Source organism: Vigna umbellata, chromosome 7 (assembly GCF_029865625.1).
Source record: "Vigna umbellata cultivar VRB3 chromosome 7, Vumbellata_1.0, whole genome shotgun sequence".
In the NCBI taxonomy this organism is placed as follows: Eukaryota; Viridiplantae; Streptophyta; class Magnoliopsida; order Fabales; family Fabaceae; genus Vigna; species Vigna umbellata.
This window is the reverse complement of record NC_142171.1, coordinates 27,018,422-27,037,751: the sequence shown is the minus strand read 5'-3', so window position 1 is coordinate 27,037,751 and position 19,330 is coordinate 27,018,422. Positions and strand designations below refer to the sequence as shown.

The following is a 19,330-nucleotide window of genomic DNA, read 5'->3' as shown; positions in this document are numbered from 1 at the left end:
GAACAAATGTCAATATTCGTGGATGAATTTTGAGATACGTTTAAGTGTTTTACGGATACCTCGTATCTGTTGTCGCCTTTCGCGTTTCTCTTCTTCATTTAACACAAAACAGAGGCATGTAGCAGCACCCAACACACGCACAACACCAAGCACACAGACAACACATGTTCACACAGAACCTTGACGAAAATGGGAAATTGGGGAAAGAGGAAGAGGAGAATAAGAGAGGAAGAGAGAAAGTAAGAGTGTGGAGGTGGAGGTGGAGGCGTGGTGGTGAATAAGAGAGTAAAAAATTAGGGTTTTAAGAAAAAATTAAAAAAGGTAAAGGGTATAGGGTGGGGGTGTGGTGTGTGACCGAGTGAATAAGAGAGTAAAAAATTAAGGTTTTGAGAAAAAAGTTAAAAAAGGTTAAGGGTAAAAGTAAAAATGGTATTTTTTGGAATTAAAAAAATTGAGGAGGTGTAGGGAGCAGTGTGTTGTAGTAGAGAGAGTAACTCTGAGTTTTATTGGGTAATACAAGTTTAAATGCATATTCAAAGCATTCTTCACTCTCCTTGATTTTTCACTAGGAAATTAAGATGGATGTTTCTCCTCCTTATTCGAAAACTTCTTCTTACACCTCTAATAAATAAAAAAAAATCCTTTAATAAAATTAAATTAAATAATTAAAAAATTAGAAAAATTTAATATTTTCAAAATTTAATGAAATATTTTCAAATTTTAATGAAATATTTAATAAATTTCGAAATTTATTGCAAAATTAATGAATTTCGAATATTGAAGAATTAGATGGATTTCAAAATCCAATAACAATTGTTTTGAAAAGTGTTTGGAGAAATTCAAATTCTATCACTCATTTTATATATAAAGTACTCTTTTGCTTTTTTAGCACTCGAAAAAAAACTCTAGTAACTTAAGCAAAGATCTAAATCTTGACTTAATAGGTAAAAAAAAATACAAAACTCTAAACAAAACTTGAATAAATTTTAAAAGACATAAAGCAATAAAAATAGAAAATTATAGGACTAACAAAAGAATTAAATGAGACAAACATAAACTCTAAAAAAAGACTAAATACAATTTAATAGATTAAAAATCATAAACAATAGTGCAACATAATTATTTGTGTTGAGTTCTACAATTTTTTTTACTCTTGGATTCTTACATTTTTTTCTCAATATATATTTGTTTCCTTTCGATTTGAATCCACTATTCTTTCCTTTTTTTTTGTAGTTCAACACACAAACAAAGAAAATTAAAGAGATTCTTAATCAAACACCAAAACTCATGCAAGGTCAAGGTAAATAACAATTAATCAGAAAAAACAAAAAAAAACAAAAAATTTACATGAACCAAATGTAGAAATGCACAATTTAAACGAAAAACACAAACAAAAATTCAAAACTCACATAATTGGATAAAACATTGGTTTTTGCTTGTTTTTTAATGACAGAAAAATAAGATAAAAGAGAATATTCAAATTAGAACCTTGCTTTAGATAGCATATGATATAATCATATCTAGAGAAGAGTGCGATTGTTTCTGAATTTGAATACTTAAGAGACAGAATAAAAATAAATCAGAAAAGAATGCAGAATAAGACAAGGATTTGAGCGTCATAATCTAGCAAATGGATAAGTCAAAGTGAAGATTCACCATGTTAATCTTTCATAAGAATTAAAGTTCTAACTCAATAACCAAGACAATTCTCTCTCAAAAAATCCAAATGCATATAATATGACTTAAAAGTGTTTACATTAACTTTTGTTACCTCTATATATAGGCACTAAGTTTAAGAAAACTTAGAAATCCTAAACACAAACTTTCACCTAGTGAGGTCCGCTTGTCCAATAAACATAAACTGACTCGCCCAACGAATTTAATATTATGTAAAATTAAAATAAAATTACAATTTATTTAATTTTTTAAATTATTCTTTCAATTTATTGATGATTTTCGTGTTTTTAAATTATCTTCATGAAATATTATAAGATTTAAGAAGATATGTTTTGCTATTTAATCTACTTGATAAATAATTTGAATTATAAATATTATTTTTAAAATTTTTCTCATATATGTTCCGGAGATAATTCTTTACTAAACAAATTAGAAATGATGTAAAGAAAAATATTTTTTTTAAGTTTTCATCTTTATGGGTGAAATTAAGATGTTGGTCAAATAAATAATTTTTTTCTTAACTTTTCGTCATTATTTGCATTATCTCGAACATGGAATCAATGCATAAATGCGATTGAGATGGTTCAGCTAAAGTTTACTTAAACTATGCATTAAATCATCATCATAACCAAATATATAAAAAAAAATCAAATGTCATTTGTTTTAGTTTAATTTAAATTTAATATTCAATTCGAACTGAACCAAAAATAATGTTTCGTGATTAAGTTTAGATGACTTCTTGCAGTTTACCAATATTTCGTATATTGGTAATTATTATTTTTGTATCTTTGAATTCAATTACTCAGGATATTCATTTTGATAAAATCACTCAAAATTTTCATTAAAAACTAAATTCTAAATAGAATAGACAAAACTTTCCATCATTATAAAAAAAATTTATGGTTTTAAAGCATCATTTCTAATAAAAAATGGTATTTCAAAATCTAATTTGAATTGTATTTTTATAACAAATATTGTATTTTTATAATAAAAGTAGACATGATCTGAATCATAGTTTTTTTTTAAAAAAAAATAATAAAGTCATAATTTAAAATATGATTCTAACCAAAGATAACTGCAGGTTTACTATTTCTTTTCTAAATTTAACTTCAATTTTAAAATATAATTTTTATACTATTTAAAAAAAAATTAAGTGATATTTTGAAAGACAGATTGTGTATCTCAAACACAACTTCTCCACATTTGTACTTTTAAAAAAAAAATCTATTTACTTTAGTAATTGTTTTCAAATTATCCTAAAACTAAAACAACCTGTAATTACAAATTTATGTACACTGCATGCCTCTCACTGTTGTGCAGCTACTTCTGATTATATATATATATATATATATATATATATATATATATATATATATATAAATATGTACATGTATTGACCTAATCATGCAGCATGCTGGTTTTGTTGGATATTATTATATGAACAAAATCATATGCAACATGCCATTTGAGTTGGTAAGCCAAAATTAAAGTATCAAAGCAAGCCTATAAAATTAATTGAAGTACAATTGAAAATAAATTCTACATTCGGTGAAAGAAAAGTCGGTACATATGCAGATATAAATAGCTGTGGATGGCATGCATTTGGCAGACACAAGATCAAATAGTTAAGAAAAAGATTAGAAAATTGAAAGACATGGCAGCAGCAATGTCGTCATCAGATCTGAGTGAATTCGTGATGGTTAAGGGAAATGGTGTAAAGGGTGTCTCTGAGATGGGTCTGAAGAGTATTCCAAGAGAGTACATTCAGCCATTGGAAGAGAGAACGATGAAGGTTGTGCATGGAGAGACCATTCCCATCATTGACATGTCGAATGGGGACGATGGTGAAGTGCAAGATGCGATCTGTGATGCTGCTGAGAAATGGGGTTTCTTCCAAATCATCAACCATGGAGTGCCTCTGCATGTGTTGGAGAATGTGAAGGATGCAACTCATAGGTTCTATGAGATGCCACCTCAAGAGAAGGTTAAGTTCACCAAACAGAATTCGGTTTCCAACCATGTCAGATATGGCTCTAGCTTTAGCCCTGAAGCTGAGAAAGCTCTCGAATGGAAGGATTATCTCAGTTTGTTCTATGTTTCTGAGGATGAAGCTCAGTCAACATGGCCACCTGCTTGCAGGTAATCTTATCTTTCAACCTCTTAGGGTTTCTCCCTTAACACTTTTTAAAACAAAATATAAATAAATTAAAAGTCAAAATTAGCTTAATATAAATTTTTTTCAACTTCAAATTGGTTAAAAAACATAATTAAAAAGTTAATGTTGAAGGTTAATTCATAATACATGAATGTAAATTTTATCGTATATAAATTAGTTTTGCGAAATTGAATAAAATTTAAAATTTTTTAAATTTTATTTTATAAATTAATTTTATGAAATTGAGTTAGATTTATTATTAAAACTCTGTTCTTGTTTTCTCATAAAAGTCGTATTTAAATAATTAAAGGAATAACGTATGTTTAAATTTTCTCTTATTAATTACTTATATATATATATATGGAATAGTTTGTATTGGTTACTTATTTCTATTTCTCTCAAATATCTTTTAAAAACACAACTGCAATGAAACTCCGTAAATTAAAAACAAATAATATATAGCGCTTCTACTTTATTTTCAAAATATATTGATTTTTAATATTTTAAAATATTCTATAAAATATTTAATATATCAAAATAATATATTTCAAACATTATTTTCATAAACACTTCATGCAGTGAAAACCGACATCTACAATTTAGAAAAAAAATATTATCTTAAAAAGATGTTTTAAGAGTGAGAGTTTAATCTACATAAGTGCCTAAATTAGATGTAATGATATGTAATAAATATAATTTTTGTGTATGTTAAGTATTAATTATAAAGAAAAAGTTATGATATATAACTTAGGATGAAAAGATCTTTTGAGCTATAGTTATTATTTTTTTGAAAATATTATGTAAAGGAATTGAACTGGGTAATATCTATACCATTATATGAAGTATAATTCTATTAAATTTGATATTCTTTTTTCGAACTAAAGAGAGCAACATTTTTACTTGTAGGGATGAAGCACTAGAATACATGAAGAGATCAGAAATCTTGATAAAAAAACTTTTAAATGTGTTAGTGAAGAAGTTAAACGTGAATAAAATTGACGAGACCAACGAAGCATTATTTATGGGTTCAAAGAGGATCAATCTCAATTATTATCCTATTTGCCCTGACCATGACCTAACGGTAGCGATAGGGCGACATTCAGATGTCTCAACCCTTACTATTCTCCTTCAAGACGACACCGGCGGCCTCCACGTCCGGTCACCGAACCACCGTGACTGGATTCACGTGCCACCGATCTCCGGTGCTCTAGTGATCAATATAGGCGATGCACTCCAAGTGATGAGCAATGGACGATACAAGAGTATTGAGCATCGTGTGTCAGCCAATGGAAGTAAAACTAGGGTTTCGGTTCCTATTTTTGTGAACCCTAGACCTTCAGATGTGATTGGCCCTTTGGCCCAAGTTCTTTCCAGTGGAGAGAAAGCCATGTATAAAAATGTATTGTATTCGGATTATGTGAAGCATTTCTTCAGAAAATCTCATGACGGGAAGATGACAATTGAGTATGCCAAGATATGTTGAGTTTAATTCCTTTATGGGGGTATACTTTGAAGATGCAGCTATTTGAAGTTAGTTAATGCATTATGTAGCTTGAATGTATGTGCTTTCACAATAAAGAGGCTTTTAGGGTTAATTTTACATCAAGGTGGCAAAAAATCTCTAAAGTCAAAGTTTATTTGTATTATAAACCAAGTTCTAAAGTTTGTTTTGCTTGATTAATATTTTAAAATATCATTGCAAGTAATTTTTGTTTATTCTAAGTGTTTTTATAGTTGGACACTTTTCCTTTTTTGATGTCTAGGTATTTCGATCACTCTATATTGAGTGAGTTTTGTTCTCCCACAACTGTTCAGGTGGTACTTGCAGAAGGTACTCCAATATTTAAGTGAATAAGTATACGAAAAAAATACTGAATACAATAATTAATATAAATAATTATCTTAAACTTTTTATTTATAAAAATTGTAACAAACTTCTTATCAGTGATCTATTATACCTTAATACAATTACCTAATTGATTTGCACTAAATTATTTTTAGACTAGTTAATCACGTAAACGTCAATCAATTGGTCATGTTCCAGATTAACGGTCAACACGACCGATCGACTTATAGATCGGTTTGTTACTCTTGAACAGCAACCCATTGTGTTTGTTGAACAATAAAAAGGAGAAAAACTACAGCATTACAAATTTGTCACCAAAGTCATTTGTTCCACCTTCACTACGTGATTAGTTTTAGTAACATTTTCTTTGTTATAGTTATTTATTCAAATTGTTACGGAATGTATAGTATAATGATATTTTTTAAAAAATGTTATTGTATATATATAGTGATTTTTTTTAAATGTTACTATAAATAATATTAACAGCAATATTCCAACATTTTTATGTTACAATAAATAAATTAATTTTCTATATAATATCATTTTAATAAAATGTTACAAAAAATAAAAAAAATCCTATCTAAAAAAATATTATATTTTTACAGTATAAGAAAATATGGATTTAGTTTCCAGAGGAGAGTCTTAAGTTGAGAACCCTAACTTATAATTTTTGTTGATGGAGCTCAATCTGAATGTTAATAGCAGCTCCTTAAATCTGTACTTCGCATCTTCCATTAATTCGAAATTTCAATTCCTTTTCGTGAATTCTTAATCCCTTTTCTCAACCCACAATCCTCTGTAAAACCCCAGTTCCTTTAACCTCAACATTGCTTTTCCCAAACTTAGGAATTAAATTTGGGGGGCTTTGCGGAAGGCAGGTTTTGATTCTTGTCTCCGTTTTGCTGATTAACTTTGCGGAATTCATTCAGGTTTTAATTCTTGTTTCTGTTTTGTTGATTAATGCTGTTTCATTTTACGTGCTGTGTACTTTGCATAAGAGAAAATGTGTTTACATTGTCGTTTTCTGGTGCACTATCATCAAGCAATCTTTCCTTGGATCCCAACGGTCTCTGCACAAAGGATTCTTCGCTGTTTTGTCTCTTTCTCCGGTCCCTCCCTCCTTCAAAATCTTCTTGTTGTTCATCATCTGAATCTGACCTCCTCTGCCCTTGATCCAATTGCATCCCCCCATTGATGATATGTTTATACATTTTGGAATGGGTGTTTTAATAAAAGAAATCCAACATAGTGAGCATAACTGGAAGGATAACTTCACGAATCGAATTCTGAAGCATGAAATTTAATTTTAGTGTTTTATTACTTTTTTCTTGAAAAACACTGACAAATAGACATAGTGAGCATATAGAGTCTACTTCATCGTGTAAGAGATTTGTTACGTGGTCCTGGAGCTGTTTATTCAAAGAAAACCAACTTAACAGTTCAAGAGCATGGCCATGACTTAATTCTCTGACTTAGTAGGTTGCTTCCACATTGGCAGCAATTACCAAATGCTCATCTCTAGTTGTTATGATGATTCTACTTCCTGATCCAAACCAACTGTATTCCCCAACCAAAGACTCCAGTTGCTGCAATCAATTACCATCATCAACCACTATGAGAACCTTTTTACAGTAAAGTCTATTTTTTATCTTATTAATTCCTCTCTATTTGTTTCCCACTTTAAAATCTCTGTGGTTCAAAACCTCTGAAACAAGTGCTTCTTATAGTTGAACTTTTCCAAATCTTTTGACTCGAAACTTCTCTAACATTTTCAATGAAAGCACTGCCCTCTTAGTGATTAATAATGTGGTTATAAACAGACTTAGGAACTGTAGTTTTTCCTATTCCCCCACTTCCATAGATTCTTATAGACCACACATCATCTAATCCAATTTCCAAAAGTGATTTAATATCTCACACTGGGGAATTCAGTGCAACAGGATGTTTAGCTACGCTAAAAGTTGTGGGATTCAGTTTACTGAATATCTCTTAAAAAATTCTTTTGAAAACTTAGATTTCAATCATCTCCTATGTGCCACCCAGACAAAGTAGCTATTTCACATAGAGCTACCCGCTGTCTTTTCACATTGTCCACATCATAACTTGCCTTTATGGTTTGTCAAAGTTTCTTCAAAGTTGTCCTTTTGTTCTCTCACATGAGATGGACTAATTTGATAATAAAACAGGCAAACCAAGATGACCTTTGGAGTCCTCACACTCAAGGATCTTAAAGAGTTCATCTAAGCAAGAAGTGGAAGGAACGTAAGTCTTGGATAATATGAGAACTGAGATCCTTGAGTCTTCAAAAACACCAAAAAAGTTGAGGTGAAATTTTCTCTCTCCTCTTGAGCTCCTTGTAATCTGTGAAAGTGCTGAATCCTTTTTGACTAAACTTGTTCTTCACTTGGAAATTATGATTGCCTGCTTTCATATCTTGATTGTCTAAAATCGAATGTAGGCATTATGAGTGATATTGGAGATATTTTTAAAAATTTGAAATCGGTGATACGTCTACCTTCTGTGTAACAGTTTATTTCTTGCAGTAATATGGATATAAAAACGGATGACTAAAGAAGTAAAAATCATCTTAGCTTTGGCTTTCTTTCGTCCCCCTGCTCCATAAATGAAAAAGAAAAAACAGCGCTGCTAATGTGTATTTGATCATAAGAAATACATTTCTTTTTTGAAGATATGGACTTAAACGGTGCTGTTGAGGACATAATCCCTTGGGATGGGACTCTATCTTCAAGTGAATTTTTCCTTTCTGCTCGTACATTTTCTGAGAAGTGGAAAATGTTCAATCCTTCCTTTCCTCCATGGCAGTGGATCCTGTGTCCTAAACAGCATTTGGTTGCTTCTCATAAGGTTGGATTCTGTCGTAAGATTTCTAAATGCTCTGCATTATTGCTCTATGCTTATGCTTAGCAGCTTTCTTGGTTTTTGTCTGTCAGGTGGAAGGATACTTGTCCATGGAGAACATGTGCCATATCAAATCAAGTGAGGTCTGCCAGCAATTTAGTTTACTAATACATAGGTAATGTTTGATTAAATGTAATTCACTGGATTGTGATTATCATCACAGGAAGAAGATTGTATAAGAAGTCTGACATGGAAAGAAGATAGCAACGATTTGCAGAGAGAAGAGCCCGTTGATTGTGGCACTTTAGTATGTATGACCTATATGATGTCTATAATCTAACTTCATTAATTTCATACCCTAAATTTGGTTACTACTATTCTTGGAATTTTCAACACTCTGCTTTAATCCTACTACTGCTTACAACAGTGTATTTTTCCCTCTCTACTAGGTCCAGAGCATGAAGTAAACCACTATGATTTTCACATCGTCTACAGTTCTTCATATAGAGTTCCAGTCCTGTATTTTCGTTCATACCATAGTGGTATGTTTACGTTTCTTACTATGGAATTTAGTATGATAACCATGTTCTTCATAGAATTCATGTCTTGTATTTTGATTTATATCATAGAAAGTAGACTTTAAACTTAACTCGATATTCTTCTCGTGATAGGTCTAGCAAACTTTGACAGGATAGGTTTTGATATCATTTTAGAAAGTAAATTTTAAGTCTAACTCAATATTACAAAACCAGTATGGAAGATGAAGTTTGCACCTATTTATATACTATATTTTGGTTACATAGGGCTTGCACCCACCCGGTTTGAAAGATGAAGTCTCCAACAGGATGCATAATTATTAATTATGACTTTGAGCTTTTCATTAAAACAATTTTGAAAACCAAAACCACCTTGTTATTGGATTTTTAGAAAACTTGTTACTTTTAAAGTAATCCAGTGGTTCTATTCAATGTCTATGTTGATAGATGTTGATATAAGAAATGCTGGCTACATCATTCATCCTGCAGAGCTTATATCTGTCAGGTTGGATGGCTTAAGGTTATACCGCAGTGCCATGTAGCTGTAGTCAGATTTGAAGCTATCTTGTGGTTGTAAAAGATATCTAATTTGAAATGTGTAGGGAAGTAAACTATAAGGAGGTCTCATAAGCCATCCATTAAAACAATTTTGAATATAGATGATTTTTTAAAATTTGGTCTCTTAACTTTTCCGATCTTATCATCGTTTAGTCATGAAAACAAAAACTGTTTGTGTGTTGAATTGAACTATCTCATTTATTTACATCTGCATTTGTATATTTCAGTATATAATATAATTTCTTTATTGATATCAATAATATTCATTATATATTTGATGGTGTTTAATTATGTAGATGGGCAACTATTGTCTTTCAATGAAATTGAAAAGGATCTTCCTTGTAACTCTGCAAAGTTACTATCAGAATCGAAATGGACATTTATAACTAATGAGGTAAATCATTGGTTTTTCTTCTGTTTTTTTAGTGAATTTTTTCTCGATTTTTCATGATTATGGTGTACTAAGATTTCGCTTCTGTTGAAAATATACAAAAGGTATATTAATATTTGGTCCACTTGGGGCCTTCTGCTTATGATTATTACTTTAATGAAATAAATTTTATAGATACGGAAGGAAAATGCAGAAACTAAGGATGAGACATGCCTATATAGGTTTCGTTGCCATTAAATTTGGTCTGTAAATGCAATTGGCATTAACTTCCGCATCTTTAAACTGTGGATTACTTTTGAAAAACTCAGTGAATAAAGGAGTACTTCCAGATGGGTTGATTTTAGTAAAATTGAATTTACTAGTTTTTAACTACATCTTATATTAAAAGTAACCATAATCTGCATACTGTCATTTGATATGTTCTAACCCCTGTACTATACATTAACCGGTTTCAGTGTATATCTTGTAGGAACATCCACATTTGAACAGACCATGGTACAAATTACATCCATGTGGAACAAGTGAATGGATGAAGCTCCTCTTCGATGGTGATTCATCTTTGAACAGAAACGGTCTTGTTATTGAACGCTATCTGGTTTCCTGGTTCTCGGTCATTGGACAAGTAGTTGGTCTCAAAATTCCTTTGGAAATGCTGGATACTGTAGTTTCTAACGATTCTTAGACGTTTGTTCATGCTTGCACAAAAGCAATATAAATGAAAAGAGGACAAGGAAAGTTTCTGCCCACCATTTACGATTACTGCTGCAGTTGCCATTTGTACATAGCAATGTTTCTCCAGCATAAAATGAATGGTGAAATATATATATATATATATATATATATATATATATATATTTGTACATGTTTTTTACTGGTAAATGGGCTATGCAATTGGAGCTAAGAGTCTGCGTTGAAATTTCACTCTGAATATAATATTGTTTCATTTACAATTTGGTACAATCAAACTAACATTTGCTACGAGGTTTTTTAATGGGTTCTAACTTTTAGACGCTGTGTATATCTTTTCTAAATCTCTTTGAATATTTTTTTGTTAATTCATGTTGGGAACTCTTTTGGTGCAATCAGTAAACTCGTAAATTTCTAAGTTTGCTTTTGATAATTTATAAGCTTTAACAAGCTTTTGAGCTAGTTTTATCATACACGTCTTAATTTGCAAACATCAATGTGAATTTGTATATTAATGGAGCATGACTCAATTGTGACTGATAAAATGGATATTTCGATTAAATTAAAACAGTTTTTCTATGTATACGTAGTTCTATTTGTACACTGTTTTTAATGGGCATTATAATTAATATTTTAATCAAGATAAGTTTTATTTAATGCGAAATTCTCCAGAATTATTTTATTGTGTCATTGAAAGGTCATCACTTACCAAGCTCATTTCATCAAGTGTTGACATTGCGAGAGTGTGCAGCTCCTCACCATGTGCTCATAATTGTAAGTAATAGTAATCAAAAGGAAAAATACGTGTTCATCAAATGGGTAAATAAGAAATTTTAACAGATACATCTTTGGCATTTCCATGCTAAAGATACCACGTTTATATTATCCACCACATTCAATAATCATCAGTAATTTCTTTCCATGGTTGATACAAAATTTTTCCACTATCATTCAATGGCGCAACTATTTGTCACTATACAAGAATACAGCTCACCTGCATATTACATCTAAAATGACAATCTTTTCCGAAGGTTAAAAAGATGCATTTAAGAATAAAATTCTATAATTTACTCCATATCATCAGAAGCTTTACTTTGGATTCTGTTGAAGTGAACAAGGAATTCTGTATTACCCTCGGCACCTTTCAGAGGAGACTCAATCGAACCTTGACAACAGAATCCGAAATTCTCTACTCCCGTTATAATCCTCTCAAGAACCTGAATTGCAGAAATCAACCACTTTCACAATAAGCCAAATATTGGTGTTAAAATAATTATTGAACAATAAACAAAGGTACAAATATCAGAAACTTTTAGTGGTTTTTATTCTACTAATTACCTAATTTTATAAAATTAAGTTTTTGAGCAAACACAGATGGATACATTGAGAAAGATAAGTCATCAGATGTTTGTCCTCAGTCAAAATGCCTTTCCATTTTTCCTCCTTTCTTTGTTTATAGAATTAAGAATCATGAATATATGAATATAGTTCCAACATTTTGCAATGTGTCGTTAATAATTCTCACTACACTGCAGTTAGTGCAGGGGTCCTCACCCAAGATTGCTGCTTATGAAACAAATCTCGAAATTTATACGTAGAACACAATGGAGATGAGACTTTAGTTTCATACTACACAAATCTAACAAAACAGACAAACCAGAGAGCTAACCTTCATTTATTGCTCAAATTTTCTGAGTCAGCATCCTTCTTTCAGTTTATTATAAAACATTAGTGTAAACGAATAGATAAAAAACAGAATACTCCACATATGAATCACAATATAGGATGTGTGGTACGGTAAAAAAGGTAGAAGTTGATCTTGGTCAGAATTACAATTTTTCCAACAGGTTGTTTGTTCTTGGTTTTAACTTAAGAAGGCTAATGTATTCAGTATACAACAGAAGAATGTATTGAGAGCGAAAAAGCTGAACACAAATATTACTATTAGCTCAAACTAATAGTAATAGATAGAGATATTGCCATATATAAAGACTATTCTGCCTCGTATAAGGTTTGCTTAACTTAGCTAATTTAAATTAGATGGTGTTAGAAGGGATAAAATTGAATATAGGGCCTAAACATAAAGCACTGTGTTTGCCCGTTTGGCTCCACACTTGTCTTCAGATAGTTCTATTTCTATTAATTAGATTTTGAGACCAAACAATCTGATCAGACAGCAAAAAATGACGCACCTCTTGATGAACAATGGGATCTTTAACTATCCCTCCTTTTCCTACCTGAACAGAAAATTACATAAAGAAGTTAGAAATAGTATCTATTTATTCTTTATTTACAAGAGGCTGGGACAACAATGATGATTATTTAATACAAAACTAAAATGAGTATAATCCCAATTGCTTGCTGCCAAAAATTAATTCATTATTGGGACAAAGATTATCATGAATTACATTGACTTGACACACAATCTATGCAGAAAAATGAACGACTCGACGTCACATTGGTGATATGCTTTAAAAGTTGAAAAAAGTGTATCTTAGCAATATATTTGAAAAATAATATCCTTGAAAATCCCATATAAAATCCATTAGCCGAGAACCAAAGAGGCCATCCCGTGACAATCTAGGGAAAACATATCCCCTAGATGTCCCATCAGCATTCCACTCCAACGAAAGACACCTACACAGAATTATTATATCCTCCTGCTACTACTCAAATCCCTCAAATTTATCTTACGATCCTGACGCAATCTGAGGGATACACCAAGTTCACCAAATATGCTTATAAGCAATCTCCAATAAATCAAGACCAAAGGAGAGGAGGAAAAAGTGAATGAAACAATTGCAAGGGCGTGCATGTAGTATTTCATCCGGTTACCAAAACTTATTCCATATCGTATAGCCAAGTAGAGAATATTTAAATGTACATATTATAGCTGACAATAACAAAACAGACAGTTAAATTATAAAAAAAAGAGAGTATGTATTCCTCACTTGAGATCTACGAGCTTCAAATTGTGGTTTAACCAAGGTCACTAATGTTGCATTTTCCTTCATGACATTGACCACAGCAGGCATGACCTATTAAAAGAATATAAGAACATTTAGTGGATCAAGAAGGCTAATAATAATACCGCTAGTTCCTAGTTCAGTGAAAATCATCTAATGTGTCTTCCCTTATCCTTCTCAGGTTGCTTACAAAGGATGAACAACCTCTTAATCAAGAGAAACAGGAAGCAAGATTATGATGGTAAACTTTCATTTTCATTTCAACTAAAATAGGAATATAGGATTATGTTTGACCTGATTTCAGGGCTTACCAAGAGAATAGAGATGAATGAGAGATCTAAAGTCACCAAATCAACATTTTGTGGGAGTTCAGTAAGATATCTTAAATTTGTCCGTTCTATCACTGATACACGTTCATCTCTTCGAATTTTGTCAGCTACCTAAATAAGTTAACAATCATAGCCAATAGTGAATCACTATGTGTGATTGATATGCAATGACAATGAAGAAAATGAATTGGTAAAGGTTATAGCAACCAAGAAGGGTACAGAAAATGAAAATGAATGATTTAATAAGTTACCTGTCCATAACCTACGTCAACTCCATAAACATGTGATGCACCATACTGAAGTAAGCAGTCAGTAAATCCTCCAGTTGAAAGCCCAGAATCAAGGGCTACTTTACCAGTAACATCAACACCAAGCTGTTCGATGGCAGCTTCCAACTTATGTCCAGCTCTGCATTGATGTAAAACGGCCAAACAAGAAGACAATTTCAGCAGAGTAGCAGTTGAGATATTATTTCAAATAAATTGAGCTTAATGTCTTCACCTACATACATATTTGGGAACATCTGCTATTATCTCCACAACAGCCTTTTCAGGTACAGGGGTACCAGCTTTATTTATCACCTTCCCGTCCACATATACTTTGCCTATAGTTAAAAGTATTGGTTAATAATATGTTGAGTTTTCTCACAATGAAAAAGCAGAAAAAGAGTCTAGTAGATGACCAATCACTCCTGATTGCCAACATAAATATGCACATACATTTAAGTGTACTGAGTAAACGAATGATAGGTAGCACGAAAAAGAAAGAGAAAAGGAAGAAGGTTCTGAAATACATCAGTTGCATTGCAGTACCCATTACGTTTTACCTGAAGTTTTAAATAGGTTCAGACTTTATTCTACTCTAATTTGATAACTTTTATCAAGCAGAAGTTCAGTTAAAAATATTCTTTTAGGCACAGCATACCAGCATACAAATCAACTTATGTAAGATCCTAGAACGTCATTCAGATAAAACTATAAGGATATTTCAACTAATGTTAGCTCTCAGTGAAAACCTTAGCAGATGATATTACTACCACATGCTCATACAATCTAGCATTGCAAATTTAATATCAAAAGACGAGACAATGCTGCACATTCGATTATCATGAAATTAATATTTTACTAAAGAAAATATTAAAAGGAGAGAAGTTAAAAGTAGGGAAGACAACAAATACTCATACACAAAAAAAGACAAAGAAAACAGCAAAGGAACTGGTTCAATCTCTTTTATATACATAAAACTAATTTTCCTTTTACAGCCGATAACTGCTACATTTAGTTGGCCCGTGATTTATATAGCCCAGGCGAGCTGCTTGACTGAGCATCTATATACCTACGAAGCAACAACACCTTTTGTAGAATAGCATGTCACGGTGTCTGACACTTTTAGGACATGACACTTGTTGGAGATGCCTCCAACATGAGTCCAACACTCCTCAGCCATGTCATAATTTTATTTTTTTGCCCAGACACCTTTTCAGCACATCTTAGATGCCTTTTTTAAAACGGATGAGCATGAGTAAAGAAAGTGAACTGACACCTATTCTTGATTAAACACTTCCTAGACACTACTATGATAGAAAAGTATAAAAGAAATTAAAGGAAAATAACTTATATTAAAAAAATGCATGACTCATTTTTTCAGGTTTGTTTCTATAAGACTGAACCAGATATTTTAACTATTAGGATACATGTGCCGTATTTTACTCTGAAGAATGTTTTTACATGAAAACTATAATATAATTTGTTTTTATAATGTGAATTATACAAATGTTTATTCTCAAATTTAGATTTTTGTTACATTAATTATATGTATATATATCAGTGATGTCATATTTTTTACATTAGCTGTGTTATTGTGTTTGTATCAGAGTACTGTGTGGGTGTGAGTGCTTCAGAGCTACATACTAACAATGAAAATAAAAACTGAAATTAGTTACCTTGCAAAATCCATGATTGGATGACAGATCTACTGTATTGCTGATATTTTTCAAGACATATTTCATCCAGCCGTTTTTTCCTAAAAGGTAAAAACACAAATAGATACACAATATTAGTGTCAACAGTACAATATTAAAAAAATATATCCACAATTCTTGAAAAGACTCTTGATGATACCGAAAGTATGACACTAAACAGAAGCAAGGTAATCCCACCACAGATCTTGTAAATTACAATCTCCTAATTTTTTAAGCATACTCTATCTTCCCATAGTGGTACTTTGATTTCTTTCTAATAATTTTTCTCATTCAAGTAAAAACAAAGTAAGACTTGACAATCATTATGATTTTATTCAGTGATCATTTCATTTAAGTCCTTATTGTTTTCAATTTATTATTTTCCAATTACATCTAAAGGTAATTTTGTCCACATAGCAATACTTCATCCAAAATATTTCACTAAGTAGTAGCATGTTGTGTTGGAAACATTTTACACGTAAGACTACTAATCAATAGAAAGGCTTTTTGCTGTTCTACCTGTGGGACTAACAATCAGCAGCATCCATGATTGTTTGAGGCATCATCATTTAGTAAAATAAATTGGATAAAGTATTGTCAAAAGGACAACAATAGATGCAATTGATAAAGCAAATCACTTCCCCATTTATGAACAAACTGAATGCCAGCTAAACGGTGTAAATAATTTGTCATAGTTATATCCAAACTGAGCATAAGTTGAACAACCAAAGTTCTTGCAATATCTATACACACCACAAATAAGTCTTATTTATTAGGCTCTCGCTCCAATACAGCTCGTTTAAATAGGTTTGGCCAAGGAACCAGAGTTGCCAAAATTTTTAGAATCTACAGGCTTCCACATTAAATTCTAAACTTATCACACCTTTAATGTGAGTGATACCATTATCAACCATACTAAAAGCACAATTAGCATGACATTATATTATTACCACCAAACTAAAAATAATAAGAAAGAAAGCATTATTAACCAAGCACTGCAACTTCAAGTGCATTATACAAGCCTTAACTTAGAAACCAATATAACTGCAAAATAATTTGCTTTATTTGTGTTATGACCTCTGAAAATAAAACAACAGAATCAAGGATGAAAAGTGCACCATCATGGACAACTAATTATATTATTTAACAGATATGCAATTTATTTAGTTAGTTATGATATTTTTATCTTTAGATTATCATAGAATAAGTTATTTAAATATTTTATCTTTAGATTATCTTAGAATCAGTTATTTAAATATTTTATCTTTAGATTATCTTAGAACCACAAGATTAGGTTATCCATGATGGTGAACTTTTTCATCCTTGATTCTGTTGCTTTATTTTTGGAGGTCATAACAATTTGCTCTATCATGTTGGTTAAATCAAAACACCATGACATAATGATGCAACCACCCTCATGGTTAGATCCTGACCCTACTTTGTTTCGATGAATGACTCCAAAAGCAGGCAGATTATGTAAGAATCAACACAATGAACTGAGATACGAAAGCTTACTTCTTCACTTGTACAACCTTTCCTGATTTTAAAGTAGCATAGCTCCTGAAAGAAGTTGGAATCTGAGCTCTGTCCCATCTCACTAAAGTTAATTTCGTGAAAAATAACAGCAAAGTATCAGTGCACCTCACATTTTAGAGGGAAGCCTGTGCAAAACTAATCTGTTCACAAACAAATGAGCATCCTATCTATATACAAAAATATATAAACATGATACGAACTTTTAGCATACACATTTTTGCTTATTTCTTACTGTCTTATTGATGCATTGTAATTGTAGACTCTTTAATTTCAGCGTCCTTTTTGAAGTAGTTTTACGTTATAGATTAAATTCTTTCAATCTCCAAATCTTATAATAGGAAATAAAAAAGTTGGTGTCAGTCTCTGAACTTTCTCTCCATTAACATTTTCCGCCCTCCCATCTATAGCCGCAATCTTGACAGTTCAGTCACTTGCCAATACGTAATTTTTTTTGTAAACAGTGTTTTAATGGTTCATCAATTATCAATTGATATGACATAATCGGATTATGGATAAAAGAAATCAAGAGCATAGCTTCTTTTCACTAGTAATAACTTAAAAGACTATACAAAGATAACATATATCATGGTTTATTTCACCCTTTAAGTGCCATTGATACACCGTATTTGTAGACTCTATTTCTCATTTTTTGAAGCAGTTCTACGCTATAAATCAATTACTTCCATTTTCCTCTTGTTGTCAATAAATTAATAAAAAAAATGCAAACAAAAGTGTTTACCTTTCTCATAATAATAATAAGGCTACAGAGAAATGTCAACTGTTTTATGAAATTTTTGGTTTTTTCCTACGTATCTCTTCACACAGAGAGTTCCTAACACCCATTTAAAGCTAAAATATAACTTCGGTCCTTCATCTAAATTTTTCTTGATTCAATTTGGGTCCTTAGGTTTAAAAAGTTTCATCATAATCTCTTAAAATGACTCTATTGCCCAAATTGGTATTTCCTTGTAAACTTCCTAACGTCATCATGCGGACATTTACCAGAAATCAACTAAAACGCTTAAATTTTGGATGAGCATTCTCATAAAAGACCTATTTAATTTCACCTCCCCACTTTAACAGAAGAGAGTAAAACTCATTAAATTCAGAACATGAAATGGGAGATTCAATAAGCTAAAATTGGATTATTAAATTAAATAAGTTAAAATGGGCGATTCAATAAGTTAAAAACTAAATTTAAAAAAAATAAAAATTTATCCATAAGCTAATTTTAACACAGATTACATTCATTCTTTATCTTTTCATCTTTCAAAGAGCTTATGAAGAGATATTTGTGCATTCAGACCCTCAGACTGAACAGAGATGTGGAAATAAAATTATATTTTGACCAAATAACAACAACAACAACAATAATTTAAGAAGATATTCCATAGAGTGTACCTGAGAATGGGCGCTTCGGAATTCGAAGCCGAGAAAGAAAGGCTAACGTTGTCTCGTTGTGAAAACCTCGTGAGATGGTTACGGGGTGCTTCAGAAACTGCAAAGCCATGTTTTTCTCTGATGAACGAAGTGAAGCTTTCAAAAGCCACTATGCTTCAAGGTTTTGATTTTCGATTTTAAACTAAAAATGTGGGACTGGAAGAAAATATGAAATAGTCACACATTTTTATTTTCGGTATCTCCATTTTTTATTTTTGTTTATTATATGTTATATTAAATTTGCCACATTTTTTTTAAATATTTATTTGTATATGTATAATTTAATCATACGCTTTTTAGTTATTGTAAATTTTTGGTAAAAAGCATTATAAATTATTTGCTAGAGAAAATTCTCAATATATAAAATATTTGTAATTCTATATTACAGGA

At 31.1% G+C, this 19,330-nt stretch overlaps 3 protein-coding genes across 7 annotated transcripts; 2 read left to right on the top strand and 1 right to left on the bottom strand.

The window, feature by feature from the left end:
* The first annotated feature begins 3,331 nt into the window (after positions 1–3,331).
* Positions 3,332–5,498, top strand: LOC124840375 (feruloyl CoA ortho-hydroxylase F6H1-3-like). Its single transcript, XM_047316421.2, has 2 exons — positions 3,332–3,816; positions 4,739–5,498. The coding sequence occupies exons 1-2, from the start codon at positions 3,332–3,334 to the stop codon at positions 5,313–5,315; spliced, it is 1,062 nt and encodes a 353-aa protein (XP_047172377.2). The 3' UTR covers positions 5,316–5,498.
* An 807-nt stretch (positions 5,499–6,305) lies between these two features.
* ATG10 (autophagocytosis-associated family protein) lies at positions 6,306–11,031 on the top strand. Of its 4 annotated transcripts, none has more exons than XM_088093961.1 (8): positions 6,306–6,607; positions 7,865–8,003; positions 8,368–8,543; positions 8,630–8,675; positions 8,761–8,848; positions 8,987–9,079; positions 9,928–10,025; positions 10,492–11,031. In XM_088093961.1, the coding sequence occupies exons 3-8, from the start codon at positions 8,410–8,412 to the stop codon at positions 10,702–10,704; spliced, it is 672 nt and encodes a 223-aa protein (XP_087950087.1). In that variant the 5' UTR covers positions 6,306–6,607; positions 7,865–8,003; positions 8,368–8,409; the 3' UTR covers positions 10,705–11,031. The 4 variants fall into 4 exon arrangements, with proteins under 4 accessions (XP_087950087.1, XP_047172375.1, XP_047172370.1 ...); XM_047316414.2 differs by having other exon boundaries at positions 6,307–6,607; positions 8,630–8,680; XM_047316419.2 differs by lacking the exon at positions 7,865–8,003.
* Positions 11,032–11,488: 457 nt separating this feature from the next.
* LOC124840376 (bacterial hemolysin-like protein) lies at positions 11,489–19,092 on the bottom strand. 2 transcript variants are annotated; one of them, XM_088093842.1, is made up of 10 exons: positions 18,902–19,092; positions 17,480–17,561; positions 15,947–16,026; positions 14,506–14,608; positions 14,256–14,412; positions 13,987–14,115; positions 13,661–13,747; positions 12,902–12,946; positions 11,803–11,926; positions 11,489–11,703 (listed from the first exon to the last, which is right to left on the bottom strand). In XM_088093842.1, exons 1-10 carry the CDS (start codon positions 19,008–19,010, stop codon positions 11,657–11,659), a joined length of 963 nt encoding a protein of 320 aa, XP_087949968.1. In that variant the 5' UTR covers positions 19,011–19,092; the 3' UTR covers positions 11,489–11,656. The 2 variants fall into 2 exon arrangements, with proteins under 2 accessions (XP_087949968.1, XP_087949969.1); XM_088093843.1 differs by having other exon boundaries at positions 11,489–11,926; positions 18,902–19,091.
* Between the last annotated feature and the right edge of the window lie 238 nt (positions 19,093–19,330).

Coding starts and splice junctions, on each gene's coding strand:
- LOC124840375 (XM_047316421.2), top strand. CDS start 3,332: ATGGCAGCAGCAATGTCGTCATCAGATCTGAGTGAATTCGTGATGGTT. Junction 3,817..4,738: donor ACATGGCCACCTGCTTGCAG/GTAATCTTATCT, acceptor TTTTACTTGTAG/GGATGAAGCACTAGAATACA.
- LOC124840376 (XM_088093842.1), bottom strand. CDS start 19,010: ATGGCTTTGCAGTTTCTGAAGCACCCCGTAACCATCTCACGAGGTTTT. Junction 17,562..18,901: donor TCCGAAGCGCCCATTCTCAG/GTACACTCTATG, acceptor AATTAACTTTAG/TGAGATGGGACAGAGCTCAG. Junction 11,927..12,901: donor ATCCCATTGTTCATCAAGAG/GTGCGTCATTTT, acceptor TCTGCAATTCAG/GTTCTTGAGAGGATTATAAC.
- ATG10 (XM_047316415.2), top strand. CDS start 8,370: ATGGACTTAAACGGTGCTGTTGAGGACATAATCCCTTGGGATGGGACT. Junction 9,080..9,927: donor TTTTCGTTCATACCATAGTG/GTATGTTTACGT, acceptor TTAATTATGTAG/ATGGGCAACTATTGTCTTTC. Junction 10,026..10,491: donor GGACATTTATAACTAATGAG/GTAAATCATTGG, acceptor TATATCTTGTAG/GAACATCCACATTTGAACAG.